Genomic DNA, 22513 nt, shown 5'->3' on the forward strand with positions numbered 1-22513 from the left:
CACATTAGATTGCCTCCAGTCAGTGCTGGAGTTTCTATCTCAGTACTTCACAATTCTAGATGATTAATTGTCTCTTTTTTCTGTTACTATTTGGCCAAAACATAAGGATCCAAACACTCAATAGGAAAAGAACATAAAACTTTGTGCACAGAGAAGGTTCCTGCATTCGGCAGTTTTCCTTGCAAAGAAATTGCACGTTATTTATAGTTTAATGTAACAGATCAATGCTGAGATGATATATTTAGACTGACATTATTTCTTCAATTAAGCTTTTTCACAAGGATTTTAATTCTTTAGCAAATGGTCAGCCCTGAAAACATACATGGAAGTAATGCTGTATAAACTGGGTAGGTTGTGCTTAAGAATATGTATGTGTTGCTCCACTATGTTCATCGCAGCCTCATTTATAATAGCCAGAAGCTGGCAAGAACCCAGATGCCCTTCAACAGAGGAATGGATACAGAAAATGTGGTACATCTACACAATGGAATATTACTCAGCTATCAAAAACAATGACTTTATGAAATTCATAGGCAAATGGATGGAACTGGAAAATATCATCCTGAGTGAGCTAACCCAATGACAGAAAAACACACATGGTATGCACTCACTGATAAGTGGCTATTAGCCCAAATGCTTGTATTACCCTAGATGCACAGAACACATGAAACTCAAGGATGACCAAAATGCAAATGCTTCACTCCTTCTTTAAAAGGGGAACAAGAATATGCTTGGAAGGGAATAGGGAGGCAAAGTTTAGAACAGAGGCAGAAGGAACACCCATTCAGAGCCTGCCCCACATGTGGCCCATACATATACAGCCACCAAACTCGATAAGATGGATGAAGCAAAGAAGTGCAGGCCGACAGGAACCGGATGTAGATCTCTCCTGAGAGACACAGCCAGAATACAGCAAATACATAGGCGAATGCCAGCAGCAAACCATTGAACTGAGAATGGGACCCCCATTGAACATTCAGAGAAAGGACTAAAAGAGCTTGAAGGGACTTGAGACCCCATATGAACAACAATGCCAACCTACCAAAGCTTCCAGTGACTAAGCCACTACGCAAAGACAATACATGGACTGACCCTGGGCTCCAACTGCATAGGTAGCAATGAATATCCTAGTAAGAGCACCAGTGGAAGGGGAATCCCTTGGTTCTGCCAAGACTGAACCCCCAGTGAACATGATTGTTGGGGGGAGGGCGGTAACGGGGAGAGGATAGGGAATGGAACACCCATAGAGAAGGGGAGTGGTAGGGGTCAGGGGGATGTTGGCCCGGAAAAAGGGAAAGGGAATAACAATCGAAATGTAAATAAGAAATACCCAAGTTAATAAAGATGAAAAAAAGGAAGAAAGAAAGAAAAACTCAAAAGATTTCTTGGAGAAAAATTATAAGAAGAAAAGAAATGAGAAAAGGAAAAACATGAGAGAGATTTTCATGTGGTAGGATTGAAAGAAAATATCTTTATGAAAGTTGCCATCATGTACAGTGAATAACAAAAATAAAACCAGAATTTTCCTGGGACATGCTTGTAATTATAATTAATCTTCATAGCATTTGCAGTTAATTGAGATATTAATAATATCAAGCTTCTAATCTATGAACACTAGATAATCAGCCAATACATAAGTTTTATTCTGATTTCTCATGTTTTGATTTTAATAAAATTATAAAAATGAATTAAAATTGTGTATACATAGGTATTTATCTAATGCCTTCATTATAATAAATCTTTGTTTAGTTTCTTATCGAGATAAAGAACTACAGTACATTTCCTCTAGATGCAGAAGTTCATATTGGCAAAAACATTTTAGGAACATTAATTGCTCTGCTAAAATATTCTTGGAAGTTGTATAAGGAATGTGAACATGGCATTAAATTTGGTATTTTGAAGTAAAAAAAGAATATGTATGTGTATATATGACTATGACAACAAATAATGAAAAGTGGTCCATGAATTTGTTGGATATCGGAAGGCATGTATAGGAGTGCATGGGGGAGAGGATGAAAGTGAAAACAAAGTAATTATATTATAATCTCAAAAATAAAAGAAATAATTTAAAAACAATGGGAAAAGATTTTGCTTTAATCTCTATGGTTTTCTCCCAGTGAGCATGGAACAAAGAGAATAATGAGCTCTCAGTAGACCCACAACCCTCAGTAGGTACAATGACTTCTGAAAATGTTGATAGTTCTACTAGAACAGACTTTATGAACAGACCTGTGCAGTCCCCAGCCACTCACGACTCACTGATGAAGTCCTATGTGTAGCTCTAACTAAAGAAACCTAACCTGTAGGGCAATGAAGAACTCTATCTCAGTCAACTTCCTACAGGCTAACATGTATAATGTAAGCAATGTAACAAGAGAGCACGGTGTGCCTTCTCGGTGTTCAGTTCTGAGCCAAAAATTTTAGATGTGCACTAAGAAATATTAAAAGAATTTAGCATAATATGTAACAAAGAGGCATTTACAGATATAGATATAGACAGATAGATAGATAGATAGATAGATAGATAGATATAGATGTGTATATATATATTACTTATTACTTCAAGGACATCCTCCCCCCGCCCCCACAAAAGCCTCAAACTTTCAAATAGCACTTCAAATCTGCTAGAAAGGAGAGTAGTCTAAGAAGCTCAACAGGACAGAAAGACCAGCAGACTCTGGTGCAGTCATCACACAAAATTAATGCCCAGCTCTAATGATGATGGTGGTGGCAGTGATGGTAACATTATAGAGTTACCTTTCCTCTGATTCATGCTCTTCTCTTAATGTTTTACATATGGGCTGAGGAGATATTTCAGTAAAGTACTTAATTATAAGTATGAGGATCTGAGTTCAACAACAGGAACACAAGTAGATAGTGGAGTGCTTATAAGATCTGGGTTGGACAGGGTCAGGGAAGTACCTATGGCTCACTAGCCAGCCAGATTAACATAATCATCATGTACCAGACAAATAAAAGACTCTTTTTCTTTTTTTTTTCTTTATTAACTTGAGTATTTCTTATTTACATTTCGATTGTTATTCCCTTCCCCAGTTTCTGGGCCAACATCCCCCTAAACCCTACCATTCCCCTTCTATATGGGTGTTCCCCTACCCATCCTCCCCCCCATTACCGTCCTCCCCCCAACAATCTAGTTCACTGGGGGTTCAGTCTTGGCAGGACCAAGGGCTTCCCCTTCCACTGGTGCCCTTACTGGGCTATTCATTGCTACCTATGAGGTTGGAGCCCAGGGTCACTCCATGTATAGTCTTTGCGTAGTGGCTTAGTCCCTGGAAGCTCTGGTTGGTTGGCATTGTTGTTCATATGGGGTCTCGAGCCCCTTCAAGCTCTTCCAGTCAAAAGACTCTTTTTCAAAAAAAGATTATCAAGTTTCATAAGATCTCAGAGGAGGCTCAATGTTGTGCTTGCATACAATGCTAGGACACCATGTAGTTTTGAGATACTAAGACAAATGCAAAGGTAGTAATCTGATGTCTTTATATTTTTGGTTACTGTTTTTTTAATGTTTCACAGAAAACAGATCCATTTCAACAATAGGCTATATTTTTTAAATCATTTTTATCCATTAGCTCTCCTTTACTTTATCCCTATGTTCTTTTTGCCCCACAACTTCCTCACAGCATTTTTCACCTCTGCATTTCTCAGGGTGTAGATAATAGGGTTCAGCATGGGGGTAATGACTGTGTAAAACACAGCTACAAGTTTGTCTTCAGTGAAAGTAGAGGAAGGTCTCATGTAGAGGAAGATGGCAGGTCCAAAGAACAAGATGACCACCGTGATGTGAGAGGCACAGGTGGAGAGAGCCTTATGTCTCCCATCTGCAGAATGGTTCCTCAAATTGATCAGAATGATGACATAGGAGGATACCAAGACAAGGAAGGAACACAGAGCAATTAAGCCACTATTGGCCATTACAATGACACTTTCCACAAATGTGTCAGTACAAGCCAGCTTGAATAATGGCTGGAGGTCACAGAAGTAGTGGTCAATCACATTGGGACCACAGAAGGGCAGCTGAATAGTGATAAGAACCTGAATTATAGAATGTAAGAAGCCCCCCAGCCAAGAAACAGCCACCAGCGTGTGGCATACTTGACGACTCATGATGTTCATGTAATGAAGAGGTTTGCAGATGGCCACATAGCGGTCATAGGCCATCACCACAAGCAAAAATATCTCAGCCACCCCCAAGAAATGGAAGAAGAATATCTGTGCCAGACAGCCGTTCAGAGAGATGGTTTTAACCTTAGCAAGTAAATCGGTGATGAACTTAGGGACAACAGTAGAAGAGTAGAAGATCTCCACTAGGGACAATGAGCTGAGGAAGATATACATGGGAGAATGCAGACTCTTACTGACACTGACCATTGCAACGATGAGGCCGTTGCCCAACACGGTGGCCATGTACACAGGAAGGAACAGCACAAAGCACACTTTCTGCACATTTGGATCCTGGAAAAGGCCAGTGATGATCAATTCAGTCACATTATTTGCCCTTGCCATGGGTTCAGTTGGGGAGTAGTGGACATCAGGCAGTGAACTTCCTAAAATAAAACATTGGAGAACCATTTTACATCATTTACAGGATGTCAGAGAAAACAACCCACTTATTGATCATTCCTTTAGCCAACAGGCAATAATTCAGAATTCAACATAGTACTCTAACATTTCATGATATTTCAGTTTACTTAGTTTTATCATTAGAAAGTAGAAATCCATATAAATGATTACTTGCCCATAACCCCACAGACAGAGGTCAATTCTGGGTTCAGCACCAGTCTAGCTCTCATCAGGTTGATGATTATTTTGAAGATATATTTTGAATTTGGGCAGCCATTCAAGTTATAAACATGTATCTATACTATCATTACCGCATTTTCATACCTCTGCTTCTTGGAGAATTCCTTTGGCATACTTCTTCACTTCTATTCTTAATTTCTTTTCTATGTCTCAAAGAGTATCCATTTTCTATTGTATCAACATATTAATACAGATAAGTGTATGTCTCACCAATAATTTATAATTACCATAGTAACAATAAATTATAAAAAGAAATGCTCACTTAAAATCAAACAAGGATTTTTCCTTGGAAAGGTAATATGCAGAAGAGAGATACCAAATGCTAATGTAAAAGTTATGGTTGGCATTCTGGAAATCAGTCTGGAGGATCCTCAGAAAATTGGACATTGAACTGCCTGAGGATCCAGCTATACCTCTCTTGGGCATATACCCAAAAGATGCCCCAACATATAAAAAAGACACATGCTCCACTATGTTCATCGCAGCCTTATTTATAATAGCCAGAAGCTGGAAAGAACCCAGATGCCCTTCAACAGAGGAATGGATACAGAAAATGTGGTACATCTACACAATGGAATATTACTCAGCTATCAAAAACAACAACTTTATGAAATTCATAGGCAAATGGTCGGAACTGGAAAACATCATCCTGAGTGAGCTAACCCAATCACAGAAAGACATACATGGTATGCACTCATTGATAAGTGGCTATTAGCCCAAATGCTTGAATTACCCTAGATCCCTAGAACAAATGAAACTCAAGACGGATGATCAAAATGTGAATGCTTCACTCCTTTAAAAGGGGAACAAGAATACCTTTGGCAGGGAAGAGAGAGGCAAAGATTAAAACAGAGACTGAAGGAACACCCATTCAGAGCCTGCCCCACATGTGGCCCATACATACACAGCCACCCAATTAGACAAGATGGATGAAGCAAAGAAGTGCAGACCGACAGGAGCCGGATGTAGATCGCTCCTGAGAGACACAGCCAGAATACAGCAAATACAGAGGCGAATGCCAGCAGCAAACCACTGAACTGAGAATAGGACCCCCGTTGAAGGAATCAGAGAAAGAACTGGAAGAGCTTGAAGGGGCTCGAGACCCCATATGTACAACAATGCCAAGCAACCAGAGCTTCCAGGGACTAAGCCACTACCTAAAGACTATACATGGACTGACCCTGGACTCTGACCTCATAGGTAGCAATGAATATCCTAGTAAGAGCACCAGTGGAAGGGGAAGCCCTGGGTCCTGCTAAGACTGAACCCCCAGTGAACTAGACTGTGGGGGGAGGGTGGCAATGGGAGGAGGGTTGGGAGGGGAACACCCATAAGGAAGGGGAGGGGGGAGGGGGATGTTTGCCCGGAAACCGGGAAAGGGAATAACACTCGAAATGTATATAAGAAATACTCAAGTTAATAAAAAAAAAAAAGAAATACTCAAGTTAATAAAAAAAAAAGCTGATGGAATGGTTAGATACAAATTTTGCATACCAAATAAACAAGAGTATCTTTAAAAATAAAAAAAAAGTTATGGTTGGTCTCATTTTCCACTATAAAGGTGAAACCAGTACAACCACTCTAGAGAACAAACTGCCATCAAATGTATGTAATTCAATCAGAATTCAATCACTGTGTTGGGAGGAAAATCTAACACTACACACGAGTATTGGGTGCTGTGTATGGGGGGCCATTTGGAACGGCTTTTAATGCAATTTTCCTAAACTTCATATTCAAAAGCATCATCTTGGTATCTTAAAGTCAGTCAAAGTCACAGTATTTAAATATTGTAAACCACAAAACACAACAAATCAGATCTTTTTATAATAAGAAGCACCATTTGCCCCACACCCGCGGATCCCGGCCCGCAGCAGCTCTCTGCTCCCAGACCCGGTGAGAGAGAGACCCAACCGCCTGGTCAGGTGGGCACTCCTGAGGCTGCAGAGCGGAAGAGACCACCAACACTGCTCACCCCTGCCCACATCCCTGGCCCAAGAGGAAACTGTATAAGGCCTCTGGGCTCCCGTGGGGGAGGGCCCAGGAGCGGCAGGACTTCTGCGCCTGAGACACCGCCGGAACCTGAAAGAAACAGACCGGATAAACAGTTCTCTGCACCCAAATCCCGTGGGAGGGAGAGCTAAACCTTCAGAGAGGCAGACAAGCCTGGGAAACCAGAAGAGACTGCTCCCTGCACACACATCTCGGAAGCCAGAGGAAAAAGCCAAAGACCATCTGGAACCCTGGTGCACTGAAGCTCCCGGAAGGGGCGGCACAGGTCTCCCTGGTTGCTGCCGCTGCAGAGAGCCCCTGGGCAGCACCCCACGAGCGAACCTGAGCCTCGGGACCACAGGTAAGACCAAATTTTCTGCTGCAAGAAAGCTGCCTGGTGAGCTTGGGACACGGAAGCAGAATTTCTCTAGGAGGCACGGTCTGTGTTTACCGGAGGTCCCACACCCGCGGATCCCGGCCCGCAGCAGCTCTCTGCTCCCAGACCCGGTGAGAGAGAGACCCAACCGCCTGGTCAGGTGGGCACTCCTGAGGCTGCAGAGCGGAAGAGACCACCAACACTGCTCACCCCTGCCCACATCCCTGGCCCAAGAGGAAACTGTATAAGGCCTCTGGGCTCCCGTGGGGGAGGGCCCAGGAGCGGCAGGACTTCTGCGCCTGAGACACCGCCGGAACCTGAAAGAAACAGACCGGATAAACAGTTCTCTGCACCCAAATCCCGTGGGAGGGAGAGCTAAACCTTCAGAGAGGCAGACAAGCCTGGGAAACCAGAAGAGACTGCTCCCTGCACACACATCTCGGACGCCAGAGGAAAAAGCCAAAGACCATCTGGAACCCTGGTGCACTGAAGCTCCCGGAAGGGGCGGCACAGGTCTTCCTGGTTGCTGCCGCTGCAGAGAGCCCCTGGGCAGCACCCCACGAGCGAACCTGAGCCTCGGGACCACAGGTAAGACCAAATTTTCTGCTGCAAGAAAGCTGCCTGGTGAACTCAAGACACAGGCCCACAGGAACAGCTGAAGACCTGTAGAGAGGAAAAACTACACGCCGGAAAGCAGAACACACTGTCCCCATAACTGACTGAAAGAGAGGAAAACAGGTCTACAGCACTCCTGACACACAGGCTTATAGGTCAGTCTAGCCACTGTCAGAAATAGCAGAACAAAGTAACACTAGAGATAATCTGATGGCGAGAGGCAAGCGCAGGAACCCAAGCAACAGAAACCAAGACTGCATGCCATCATCGGAGCCCAATTCTCCCACCAAAACAAACGTGGAATATCCAAACACACCAGAAAAGCAAGATCTAGTTTCAAAATCATATTTGATCATGATGCTGGAGGACTTCAAGAAAGACATGAACACACTTAGGGAAACACAGGAAATCATTAATAAACAAGTAGAGGCCTACAGAGAGGAATGGCAAAAATCCCTGAAAGAATTCCAGGAAAACACAATCAAACAGATGAAGGAATTAAAAATGGAAATAGAAGCAATCAAGAAAGAACACATGGAAACAACCCTGGATATAGAAAACCAAAAGAAGAGACAAGGAGCTGTAGATACAAGCTTCACCAACAGAATACAAGAGATGGAAGAGAGAATCTCAGGAGCAGAAGATTCCATAGAAATCATTGACTCAACTGTCAAAGATAATGTAAAGCGGAAAAAGCTACTGGTCCAAAACATACAGGAAATCCAGGACTCAATGAGAAGATCAAACCTAAGGATAATAGGTATAGAAGAGAGTGAAGACTCCCAGCTCAAAGGACCAGTAAATATCTTCAACAAAATCATAGAAGAAAACTTCCCTAACCTAAAAAAAGAGATACCCATAGGCATACAAGAAGCCTACAGAACTCCAAATAGATTGGACCAGAAAAGAAACACCTCCCGTCACATAATTGTCAAAACACCAAACGCACAAAATAAAGAAAGAATATTAAAAGCAGTAAGGGAAAAAGGTCAAGTAACATATAAAGGGAGACCTATCAGAATCACACCAGACTTCTCGCCAGAAACTATGAAGGCCAGAAGATCCTGGACTGATGTCATACAGACCCTAAGAGAACACAAATGCCAGCCCAGGTTACTGTATCCAGCAAAACTCTCAATTAACATTGATGGAGAAACCAAGATATTCCATGACAAAACCAAATTTACACAATATCTTTCTACAAATCCAGCACTACAAAGGATAATAAATGGTAAAGCCCAACATAAGGAGGCAAGCTATACCCTAGAAGAAGCAAGAAACTAATCGTCTTGGCAACAAAACAAAGAGAATGAAAGCACACAAACATAACCTCACATCCAAATATGAATATAAAGGGAAACAATAATCACTATTCCTTAATATCTCTCAATATCAATGGCCTCAACTCCCCAATAAAAAGACATAGATTAACAAACTGGATACGCAACGAGGACCCTGCATTCTGCTGCCTACAGGAAACACACCTCAGAGACAAAGACAGACACTACCTCAGAGTGAAAGGCTGGAAAACAACTTTCCAAGCAAATGGTCAGAAGAAGCAAGCTGGAGTAGCCATTCTAATATCAAATAAAATCAATTTCCAACTAAAAGTCATCAAAAAAGATAAGGAAGGACACTTCATATTCATCAAAGGAAAAATCCACCAAGATGAACTCTCAATCCTAAATATCTATGCCCCAAATACAAGGGCACCTACATACGTAAAAGAAACCTTACTAAAGCTCAAAACACACATTGCACCTCACACAATAATAGTGGGAGATTTCAACACCCCACTCTCATCAATGGACAGATCATGGAAACAGAAATTAAACAGTGATGTCGACAGACTAAGAGAAGTCATGAGCCAAATGGACTTAACGGATATTTATAGAACATTCTATCCTAAAGCAAAAGGATATACCTTCTTCTCAGCTCCTCATGGTACTTTCTCCAAAATTGACCATATAATTGGTCAAAAAACGGGCCTCAACAGGTACAGAAAGATAGAAATAATCCCATGCGTGCTATCGGACCACCACGGCCTAAAACTGGTCTTCAATAACAATAAGGGAAGAACGCCCACATATACGTGGAAATTGAACAATGCTCTACTCAATGATAACCTGGTCAAGGAAGAAATAAAGAAAGAAATTAAAAACTTTTTAGAATTTAATGAAAATGAAGATACAACATACTCAAACTTATGGGACACAATGAAAGCTGTGCTAAGAGGAAAACTCATAGCGCTGAGTGCCTGCAGAAAGAAACAGGAAAGAGCATATGTCAGCAGCTTGACAGCACACCTAAAAGCTCTAGAACAAAAAGAAGCAAATACACCCAGGAGGAGTAGAAGGCAGGAAATAATCAAACTCAGAGCTGAAATCAACCAAGTAGAAACAAAAAGGACCATAGAAAGAATCAACAGGACCAAAAGTTGGTTCTTTGAGAAAATCAACAAGATAGATAAACCCTTAGCCAGACTAACGAGAGGACACAGAGAGTGCGTCCAAATTAACAAAATCAGAAATGAAAAGGGAGACATAACTACAGATTCAGAGGAAATTCAAAAAATCATCAGATCTTACTATAAAAACCTATATTCAACAAAATTTGAAAATCTTCAGGAAATGGACAATTTCCTAGACAGATACCAGGTATCAAAGTTAAATCAGGAACAGATAAACCAGTTAAACAACCCCATAACTCCTAAGGAAATAGAAGCAGTCATTAAAGGTCTCCCAACCAAAAAGAGCCCAGGTCCAGATGGGTTTAGTGCAGAATTCTATCAAACCTTCATAGAAGACCTCATACCAATATTATCCAAACTATTCCACAAAATTGAAACAGATGGAGCCCTACCGAATTCCTTCTACGAAGCCACAATTACTCTTATACCTAAACCACACAAAGACACAACAAAGAAAGAGAACTTCAGACCAATTTCCCTTATGAATATCGACGCAAAAATACTCAATAAAATTCTGGCAAACCGAATTCAAGAGCACATCAAAACAATCATCCACCATGATCAAGTAGGCTTCATCCCAGGCATGCAGGGATGGTTTAATATACGGAAAACCATCAACGTGATCCATTATATAAACAAACTGAAAGAACAGAACCACATGATCATTTCATTAGATGCTGAGAAAGCATTTGACAAAATTCAACACCCCTTCATGATAAAAGTCCTGGAAAGAATAGGAATTCAAGGCCCATACCTAAACATAGTAAAAGCCATATACAGCAAACCAGTTGCTAACATTAAACTAAATGGAGAGAAACTTGAAGCAATCCCACTAAAATCAGGGACTAGACAAGGCTGCCCACTCTCTCCCTACTTATTCAATATAGTTCTTGAAGTTCTAGCCAGAGCAATCAGACAACAAAAGGAGATCAAAGGGATACAAATCGGAAAAGAAGAGGTCAAAATATCACTATTTGCAGATGATATGATAGTATATTTAAGTGATCCCAAAAGTTCCACCAGAGAACTACTAAAGCTGATAAACAACTTCAGCAAAGTGGCTGGGTATAAAATTAACTCAAATAAATCAGTTGCCTTCCTCTATACAAAAGAGAAACAAGCCGAGAAAGAAATTAGGGAAACGACACCCTTCATAATAGACCCAAATAATATAAAGTACCTCGGTGTGACTTTAACCAAGCAAGTAAAAGATCTGTACAATAAGAACTTCAAGACACTGAAGAAAGAAATTGAAGAAGACCTCAGAAGATGGAAAGATCTCCCATGCTCATGGATTGGCAGGATTAATATAGTAAAAATGGCCATTTTACCAAAAGCAATCTACAGATTCAATGCAATCCCCATCAAAATACCAATCCAATTCTTCAAAGAGTTAGACAGAACAATTTGCAAATTCATCTGGAATAACAAAAAACCCAGGATAGCTAAAGCTATCCTCAACAATAAAAGGACTTCAGGGGGAATCACTATCCCTGAACTCAAGCAGTATTACAGAGCAATAGTGATAAAAACTGCATGGTATTGGTACAGAGACAGACAGATAGACCAATGGAATAGAATTGAAGACCCAGAAATGAACCCACACACCTATGGTCACTTGATTTTTGACAAAGGAGCCAAAACCATCCAATGGAAAAAAGATAGCATTTTCAGCAAATGGTGCTGGTTCAACTGGAGGGCAACATGTAGAAGAATGCAGATCGATCCAGGCTTATCACCCTGTACAAAGCTTAAGTCGAAGTGGATCAAGGACCTCCACATCAAACCAGACACACTCAAACTAATAGAAGAAAAACTAGGGAAGCATCTGGAACACATGGGCACTGGAAAAAATTTCCTGAACAAAACACCAATGGCTTATGCTCTAAGATCAAGAATTGACAAATGGGATCTCATAAAACTGCAAAGCTTCTGTAAGGCAAAGGACACTGTGGTTAGGACAAAACGGCAACCAACAGATTGGGAAAAGATCTTTACCAACCCTACAACAGATAGAGGCCTTATATCCAAAATATACAAAGAACTCAAGAAGTTAGACCACAGGGAAACAAATAACCCTATTAAAAAATGGGGTTCAGAGCTAAACAAAGAATTCACAGCTGAGGAATGCCGAATGGCTGAGAAACACCTAAAGAAATGTTCAACATCTTTAGTCATAAGGGAAATGCAAATCAAAACAACCCTGAGATTTCACCTCACACCAGTGAGAATGGCTAAGATCAAAAACTCAGGTGACAGCAGATGCTGGCGAGGTTGTGGAGAAAGAGGAACACTCCTCCATTGTTGGTGGGATTGCAGACTGGTAAAACCATTCTGGAAATCAGTCTGGAGGTTCCTCAGAAAATTGGACATTGAACTGCCTGAGGATCCAGCTATACCTCTCTTGGGCATATACCCAAAAGATGCCTCAACATATAAAAGAGACACGTGCTCCACTATGTTCATCGCAGCCTTATTTATAATAGCCAGAAAATGGAAAGAACCCAGATGCCCTTCAACAGAGGAATGGATACAGAAAATGTGGTACATCTACACAATGGAATACTACTCAGCTATCAAAAACAACGAGTTTATGAAATTCGTAGGCAAATGGTTGGAACTGGAAAATATCATCCTGAGTGAACTAACCCAATCACAGAAAGACATACATGGTATGCACTCATTGATAAGTGGCTATTAGCCCAAATGCTTGAATTACCCTAGATCCCTAGAACAAACGAAACTCAAGACGGATGATCAAAATGTGAATGCTTCACTCCTTCTTTAAATGAGGAAAAAGAATACCCTTGGCAGGGAAGGGAGAGGCAAAGATTAAAACAGAGACTGAAGGAACACCCATTCAGAGCCTGTCCCACATTTGGCCCATACATATACAGCCACCCAATTGGACTAGATGGATGAAGCAAAGAAGTGCAGACCGACAGGAGCCGGATGTAGATCGCTCCTGAGAGACACAGCCAGAATACAGCAAATACAGAGGCGAATGCCAGCAGCAAACCACTGAACTGAGAATAGGTCCCCTATTGAAGGAATCAGAGAAAGAACTGGAAGAGCTTGAAGGGGCTCGAGACCCCAAAAGTACAACAATGCCAAGCAACCAGAGCTTCCAGGGACTAAGCCACTACCTAAAGACTATACATGGACTGACCCTGGACTCTGACCCCATAGGTAGCAATGAATATCCTAGTAAGAGCACCAGTGGAAGGGGAAGCCCTGGGTCCTGCTAAGACTGAACCCCCAGTGAACTAGTCTATGGGGGGAGGGCGGCAATGGTGGGAGGGTTGGGAGGGGAACACCCATAAGGAAGGGGAGGGGGGAGGGGGATGTTTGCCCGGAAACCGGGAAAGGGAATAACACTCGAAATGTATATAAGAAATACTCAAGTTAATAAAAAAAAATAAAAAATAAAAAAAAAAAAAAGAAGCACCATTTGCAAGTACATGACTTGAGAGAGATGATCAAGAGAGATTTTTTTTTCCCTGATGCAGTAATAAAACACTTCCAGAGGAGACAGGATGAACTTGAAATAAATTAGACATAAACAGCCCCTTACCCTCTCCTCCTGCTAAATGAATATTTCAGATAATATACTTCATGAACTTCTGTCAATGTGACACTCTGTTTGATCAAATACATTCAATGCTGCCAACCCCATGTGTATATGTTTTTCTAACTCTTGAATAGACTATAAAAATGCTAATTGGAACAAATATAAGCCACCATCTTCCTTAGCCTCTTTTTTTTTTTTCCGGAGCTGGGGACCGAACCCAGGGCCTTGCGCTTCCTAGGCAAGCGCTCTACCACTGAGCTAAATCCCCAACCCCCTTTTTTTTTTCCGGAGCTGGGGACCGAACCCAGGGCCTTGCGCTTCCTAGGTAAGCGCTCTACCACTGAGCTAAATCCCCAGCCCCCTTAGCCTCTTTATCACTAACTAGGCAATGCTTTTTGCTCTCTCAAGTGCCTCTATTCTAATTACTTCAGTGTTACATGAGGCAACAATACTAAATTTCCTAAAAACATAGATGTTTGAACTGATACTATTTTATAAGAGAAAAAATATGGTAATCAAAATATATATCAAAGCTATGTTATTATTATTTATCTACCCAAATAGGAGACATACTCTCCTACTTTCTTGAACAAGAACATGTTATGTGACCCAAAAAGGCCAAATATAGATTAAATGAATCAGTCATTCATTAACAGCATCCATAAAGAAGGCATAAGAGAAGAGTTCAAAGAAGGAATAAGTATGACCATTGTTAGAAATTTTAAGTATATTTATCTAAATAAAGACATAACTCTTCTTTGAGTGTAAACACAACTTAATCTTAATATTATAGAAGTTAAGATAAATTTACTAGTTTTCAGGCTTCATCCCAAATTCCAATAGAAACAACCATTGTCTCTGAAAATATCTCTCTCTCTCTCTCTCTCTCTCTCTCTCTCTCTCTCTGTGTGTGTGTGTGTGTGTGTGTGTGTGTGTGTGTGTGTGTGTCCCTTTCACTGTCCCTGTTCCTCTCTCTCTCTCCTCCTTCTCTGCTACTCCTTTTCTCTTTCTACCCCCACTCACCCATTTTAATTCTCTGCCACTTAGGTAGTAAAGAAATACCTCCTGCTTTGCTTTATATAAGAACGAATAATAAAATGCAGCTCATGTGGAACAAAAACTATGAGACACTTGATGTACTAATGTTACTGACTTGGAGTAAAGTAATAGAACCTCTACCAATCATAGGCTCCAATCTGGTAATCCCCAAATAGCACTTTAAAGGATTCATAACCATAAAATAATTTTGGCATCATTAAATTATGTGCTATGAATTTTATACCATAAGAAAAGTTATGATCTTAGTTCTCCACTCTTTCCCAACCACCTTATCTCAAAAATAAATTCTCATGGCACTAGGAAAATCTCTGACTAACCTAACACCTTACACCAGCTGATAAATTCTATATCTTGCATCTAGTCATACCCCCTACCTTTATACATGAGCAGTTGCTGGACTCTTATGCTTCCTTGAAACAAAAAAAAATTGGACAGCATGAATTCAAATACACTCAATGTCCCTCCAAGTTAGCATAATGTTAGGTACCTTGCTGGAATACATCACTACTCAAGATTTGTTCAGACTTAGGAAAACCAAGCTCAGGGAATAACTGGACTGCCTGAAAATGCTGATCCTAGAGTGAGCAAGATCTATGGAATAATATTACCATACTAGGCTATCATTGGTGACAGGAATGACTATTGTTACTGTAGTTAAGGAGTTAGCTTTGTCACCTAGAAAATATCAAAAGTTCCCTGGCAGCTTTTAAAACAAAAACAGACTGATAAAGTCTAATATAAATGACAGAGAGAGAGAGAGAGAAATTCAGGACTTTTGTATTTGGATTTGTAATTTTCAAGAAATAAAACCCTTAAGAATAGTAAACACAAAGATTCTGAGATCCTGTTTGATAAAGAACTACCCACCACACAAAATCCAAGCACTGGAACTGAAGGCTCACATACAAGAAGTGTTCATAGTAAATCAACCCTCATGTTATAACCAAGGGACCAACTTCCCCATGGAATTTCTTTTCCCTACAGTAAAGCTTGCAAAATAAAGTATAGCTTGAAGAAACTATCAAAATCTATTCCAATTATTTTGCTATCCCTTTCATATTATTTTGTACACAGTAGAGAGAAAGAACATGAAGTGTTGGAAGCAGGGAGAGCTTGACCTAACTTGCCAACTGAAAATTAATCCCACATGAGTAAGGAAAGAAGAGACGACTATTGGACACTGGACTGATCAGCACTGAATTCACTGTTCACCTTCAGTTATGCCATCCCATGCCCCCTCCCTATTCCTCGTTGCCTACATTTCTTGCTTTAATAAGAGTTCACCTTGGCTATCATTGCTGTACTCCTCAAAAGTCTCCTTCATGTATTTGTGTGTACTGTTTGTGTATAAAAACACATAGACTCTTTGTGGCTTTTTCCCTGTGACAGCAGTGGTGCAATCATGGAATATAGCAGGAATTTCTTCTGAAAGAGATGCCGTTTGTTGATCCATTCATTCATCCATCACTTATCAAATATGATACTGAATTCTGTGATGTTCCAAGTACTGTTTAGGTACTGGATACTACACTGAGAAAAAAATAAATCCACCTAAAAAACTTAAGGATGCAGCATCCGTAATTTCCCATTTGGGGGTATAACAGAGGTAGAGAGAATATGAAAAAAAAAGTTATTCTAGACATGCAATTCAGCCCTTCAATAGGAAGAAAAGAAAAAAATAAAAATAACAAGAAATGCTAGTGGACATAACCACGTGATGAGAGCTGATTGCATAAAATGTCATACATTTTGGCTTCCAGACATAGAAAAAGTAATCTAAAGCCAACTGGGAAACTTCCTTCCTGCTGCTCAGCTTTTCATAGTGCCAAAAAGGTACTGTGCAGGATGCTGATGAGAAAAGGCATCAGTGATCTTTCTCAGTACTGGACATACATGCTATAGTACTGACACACCAGGAACTACATGCCCACTGGAACAGTAGTGAACAACAGTTATAGAATAACCACCTGGTCTCTGGATGGATTTCAGGCCTCTTCACAGGAGGGTATTCATGACTGATCAAAAGCCTATATCTGGGAAGGTCATAGATCCTAGGGTAGAAATTATTATAATTGTTGTTTCTGTTAGTTCTAAATGACCATATTATCAAACTACTTTCTAAATGTTTGTTTCTGTTTATGATGTTTGTGTTTATACTTGTACTGACAGACGAGCTGCTTTCAAACCAGGTCATAAAATCTTTCTGCAGTGGGCAGTAGTCATTGCCTCCAGTTCCTGGTCATCAGAGAGTGTCAGGCATGGGCTTCCACTCCTGGCATGGACTTCATATTAGATTGTTGTTTCCACAAGTTCTATACCTCTATTGGCCCCTACATGTCTTGCAGGTAGGACAGATTATAGGTCAAAGGTTTGGTGACTAGGTTGGAAGTTACTAGTGTTACCTTCATAGATTCTAAGGAATTTCTACTGAACACCACTTCCACACTGCCCCTCAGATACTTTTCAGTTCCAGTCTTCTCTTCCCATATTCTACATCTCCATTTCTGCCCAACCACCTGATCCCTCTTGCTCCCATTGCCCCCAACCCTTAATCCACCTAAAAAATCTATTGTATTTCCCCGTCCCAGGGACATCCATGTATATCACTTAGAGTCGTCCTTGTTACTTCTCCTCTCTGGGTCTTTGGATCATAATATGATTATCATTTACTTAACCACTAATATCCACTTATAAGTGAGTACATGACATGTTTGTCTTTCTGGGTCTGGGTTTTAATACTTTGATTAAATCAACAACTTGGACCTCTCAAATACTAGTAGATTGCTCACATTTCTGTTAATTAAAGATACACAAACACGCGCACGCGCGTGTGCACACACACACACACACACACACACACACACACACACACACACATGTTCCCAATATCTCAGGAGTCACTGATGAAATTCTATCCATAGTTTCCACTGCAAAAACAAAACCCTCACCTGGCCCAGAGCTCCCTGCTCCCAAACCGTGTGGGAGCAAGAGCTCATCACCCAGACAGGAGGGCACTCCTGAGACTGCAGGGCCAGAGAGACCACCAGTACTTCCCACCCTTGCCCACATCCCTGGCCAAAGAAGAAACTGTATAGGGCCTCTGGGAATAGGAAGATATGGGCACTCAAGCTGCAGGCATGCTGAGGTCCAGATTCGGCTCAGATCTGAAGGGACTCAGTCAAACAGCTCCCTACACCCAAATCCCATGGGAGGGAGAGCTAGACCTTCAAGATGGATGAAGCAAAGAAGTGCAGGCCAACAGGAACCAGATGTAGATCTCTCCTGAGAGACACAGCCAGAATACAGCAAATACAGAGGCGAATGCCAGCAGCAAACCACTGAACTGAGAACAGGACCCCCGTTGAAGGAATCAGAGAAAGGACTGGAAGAGCTTGAAGGGGCTCGAGACCCCATATGAACAACAATGCCAACCAACCAGAGCTTCCAGGGACTAAGCCATTACCCAAAGACTACACATGGACTGACCCTGGGCTCCAACCTCACAGGTAGCAATGAATAGCCTAGTAAGAGCACCAGTGGAAGGGGAAGTCCTTGGTCCTGCCAAGACTGAACCCCCTGTGAACGTGATTGTTGGGGGGAGGGTGATAATGGGGGAATGATGGGTAGGGGAAGCCCATATAGAAGGGGAGGGGGAGGATTAAGAGGAAGGTGGCCCAGAAACCGGGAAGGGGAATAACAATCAAAATGTAAATAAGAAATACTCAAATTAATAAAGAAAACAAAATTAAAAATTAAAAAAGATATTGTGTAAATTTGGTTTTGTCATGAAATATCTTGGTTTCTCCATCTATGTTAATTTAGAGTTTTGCTGGGTACAGTAACCTGGGCTGACATTTGTGTTCTCTTAGGGTCTGTATGATATCTGTCCAGGATCTTCTGGCTTTCATATCTCTGGAGAAAAGTCTGGTGTAATTCTGATAGGTCTGCCTTTATATGTTACTTGACCTTTTCCCCTACTGCTTTTAATATTCTTTCTTTGTATTGTGCATTTGGTGTTTTGACTATTGTGTGACAGGAGGAGTTTCTTTTCTGGTCCAATCTATTTGGAGTTCTGTAGGCTTCTTGTATGTTTATGGGCATCTCTTTCTTTAGGTTAGGGAAGTTTTCTTCTATGATTTTGTTGAAGATATTTACTGATCCTTTGAGCTGAAAGTCTTCACTCTCTTCTATACCTATTATCCTTAGGTTTGATCTTCTCATTGAGTCCCGGATTTCCTGTATGTTTTGGACCAGTAGCTTTTTCCATTTTACATTATCTTTGACAGTTGTGTTGATGATTTCTGTGGAATCTTCTGCTCCTGAGAGTCTCTCTTCTATCTCTTGTATTCTCTTGGTGATGCTTGTATCTACGTTCCTTGTCTCTTCCTTTGGTTTTCTATATCCAGGGTTGTCTCCCTTTGTGCTTTCTTTATTGCTTCTACTTCCATTTTTAATTCCTTCACCTGTTTAATTGTCTTTCCTGGAATTCTGAGCGCAGTCTGGACCGCAGGGCTCCTGCAGCTTGAGTGCCCCTATCTTCCTGTTCCCAGAGGCCCTATACACTTTCCTCTTGAGCCAGGGATGTGGGCAAGGATAGGCAGTACTGGTGGTCACTCCTGCCCTGCAGTCTCAAGAGTGCCCATCTGTCTGGGTAATGAGCTCTCTCTGCCACAGGGTTTGGGAGCAGGGAGCTGTGGGCCAGGATCAGCAAGGTTCATGCCCCAGCTAGAAACTGGAAGTGTCTTGTCCCAGAGGAATTTGCCTTTGTGTGTCCTGTGAACCACCAGGGAGGTCATTTGGAGCAGAAAAGTTGGTCTTACCTCTGGTCTCAGGCTCAAGTCTCTGCTCAGGGCTCAGTTTTAGCTCTCTATGAGGGCAGCAACCAGAAGACCATTTTACATTTTCTAATATGAATGTTATATATGGTAAGAGGGCACAAAGTCTGTTTTTTGAACCATTATGTCACAAGAAGTAAAACTGATTCACAAACTTTTTTGATGATCAAGATTAGGTGACCCAATATAGAAGATGACAATCAGCATAATCAATCAGAAAAGAAGGATCTAGTTGTCTACATTAGAAGAGAAAAGCAGGATGTAGATCGCTCCTGAGAGACACAGCCAGAATACAGCAAATACAGAGGCGAATGCCAGCAGCAAACCACTGAACTGAGAATAGGACCCCCATTGAAGGAATCAGAGAAAGAACTGGAAGAGCTTGAAGGGGCTCGAGACCCCAAAAGTACAACAATGTCAAGCAACCAGAGCTTCCAGGGACTAAGCCACTACCTAAATACTATACATGGACTGACCCTGGACTCTGACCCCATAGGTAGCAATGAATATCCTAGTAAGAGCACCAGTGGAAGGGGAAGCCCTGGGTCCTGCTAAGACTGAACCCCCAGTGAACTAGACTGTGGGGGGGAGGGCGGCAATGGGGGGAGGGTTGGGAGGGGAACACCCATAAGGAAGGGGAGGGGGAGGGGGATGTTTGCCCGGAAACCGGGAAAGGGAATAACACTCGAAATGTATATAAGAAATACTCAAGTTAATAAAAAAAAAAAAGAAGAGAAAAGCAGAGTAATATTCTCTTGTCCAAATATCCCATGAGAATTCCATTACTTGGTTCCTTCTCTAAACACAGGTTACTATCTTTAGGAATGGAGAAGAAAGAAAGGATAAGAAGGAAAGAAAGGAGAATAAAAGAAAATGGGAGGAAGGGGAAAAGAAGGAAAGAAGGAAAAGAAGTAATTATTTGCCTACAAAGTAATTGTCAAAATGCTCTCTATTCAGTTAATAGAATCAGGTGAGTAACAGGAAATACAGTCTTCCATAAAACTATAAAACTATAAAAGTACTGTAAGAATGATTGATAAATATTTTATAATCAGTATTAGAGAACAAGTTGAATGTAGAAAGCATATGAAATCATGAATATGAGAAGTGTTATATATATACCAATTACTATGACCTAATAATCACATTGGATACATTATTGAAATGCCATTCTATAGCCATAAATAAATAAAGATGTGGAGTGGAAAAGGAAGGAGGGAATTAACCAAGAAGCAGATTTTGTCCTAGAAAAAGTACTTTATACTTGCACATTTTGGTCAAGCCAGTGATGTTATTGGATATCATGGATCCAAACATGTTCTGCAAAAATACAACTTTGCCTTAAAATATTATACACAAACAACAATGATGCTAGTGACTGAAGAGAGTCATAGGTACAGGCATAACAAGGTCTTGTGTTTGCTGAAGCCATTTACTAAGATAAATGGAGGGAAATCTTGAAAAAGGAATAGCAAAATATGGGTATTATGAAGAGAATAATGGATAAAACAGGGAGTAGGCTCAGGCAGAGAGGATGGGAGGGTTGATACAGATGTAGTAGAAGGGAGGAGGGAAAAATAATATCAAAATAACAGTTTGAAATTCTGAAATTTTACAAAGCTATTCTCTGTCACCATCAAAGGCTCTTTTAGATTTTTCTTTAACTATGATATAGAAAGCTCAAAATAAAGCAGACTTTTTCCACTCTAGCACTATAATGATTTGTACAATTCTTCATTGTCTTAAGATTTACAATCTTTAATGGTTTTGTTTTTGTTTGTTTGTTTTCCAAAAACTTAAAATCTCAAAAGAAGAAAAAAATAAACAGAAAAATTAGTGTTCACTAAGTTCTTATAAAAGCATGAACAAGATAAGTGGACTGTTCTTGAAGCTGTAACAGGCTGTTTGGTGTGGCACTTGGGGGCTTTGTGGCTTCTCCCTAAGTCTCCACTAACTCCTGCCACCATGAGAGTATCTGCATATACTGACAAATGGCCACAGAGTGACATAAAATCACCAGGACTTCCGTGAGCATAAAGGACAGCATTAGATACTTTTATAGGTGTATGGCTCATGAGTAATCAAATTGTAAAAACAGTGTTCTAAGTTTTAAAAGAAGTGATGCACTAAAAAATATTTGTTTCCATTAACATGTAAAAATATATATTATAACACAAATATTCTTTCAGATTTCACAGATTCAGTTATCCAGGCTACCCTACCACCCTGAAGATATTAAATGCCAAGTTCCAGAAATAAGATTTGTAAGTTCTAGTTCCCAGGTTGTCCCACTCTGCCCTACAAGGGACATGAATGCCCACTTTGCCAGTGCTTTTCTTGTGTATGCCACCCAACTCTCAGTCACACTGTGTATCAGACTCACAGCCTGGTGTCATAGCTCACATGTTCCAGTAACCCTTATTTTACTTCATAGTGGTCCTAAAAAATAACGATGACACTGCAAAGGAGTTTCTAAAGAATAAAACATGGAGGTTGGACAACTCTGTGCTGTGTGACTGCTCCACAGGGTAAATAGGAAAAATTACATCAAATCAAATATCTCACAATCATCCATATTAACTACATTCTACTCCCTGGGTTAGATTACAGCTCTTGGAAACATGAGCTGTTATAAGTAAACATAAACATAGCATGTAGTTTCAAGGGATGAAATATTAGATAAAATTATAAAAACAAAGCTCTGAAATTCAATGGCCTGGCTCCATGTTAGTAGATGAGTTCCAGAACTAAACAGTTAAGGAAAAGCAGATCAGAGT

At 40.7% G+C, this 22513-nt stretch overlaps 1 protein-coding gene across 2 annotated transcripts; it reads right to left on the reverse strand.

Moving 5' to 3' along the window:
- Nucleotides 1-3522: 3522 nt before the first annotated feature.
- On the reverse strand, nt 3523-4983 carry Or4b1 (olfactory receptor family 4 subfamily B member 1). Of its 2 annotated transcripts, XM_087653556.1 has the most exons (2): nt 4906-4983; nt 3523-4565 (listed from the first exon to the last, which is right to left on the reverse strand). In XM_087653556.1, the coding sequence occupies exon 2, from the start codon at nt 4522-4524 to the stop codon at nt 3598-3600; it is 927 nt and encodes a 308-aa protein (XP_087509682.1). In that variant the 5' UTR covers nt 4525-4565; nt 4906-4983; the 3' UTR covers nt 3523-3597.
- Between the last annotated feature and the right edge of the window lie 17530 nt (nt 4984-22513).

This window comes from Rattus norvegicus, chromosome 3 (genome assembly GCF_021556685.1).
Source record: "Rattus norvegicus strain SHRSP/BbbUtx chromosome 3, alternate assembly SHRSP_T2T, whole genome shotgun sequence".
Lineage (NCBI taxonomy): Eukaryota > Metazoa > Chordata > Mammalia > Rodentia > Muridae > Rattus > Rattus norvegicus.

Excerpts from the sequence above, each read along its gene's own strand:
- Or4b1 (XM_087653556.1), bottom strand. The coding sequence starts at position 4,524 with ATGGCAAGGGCAAATAATGTGACTGAATTGATCATCACTGGCCTTTTC.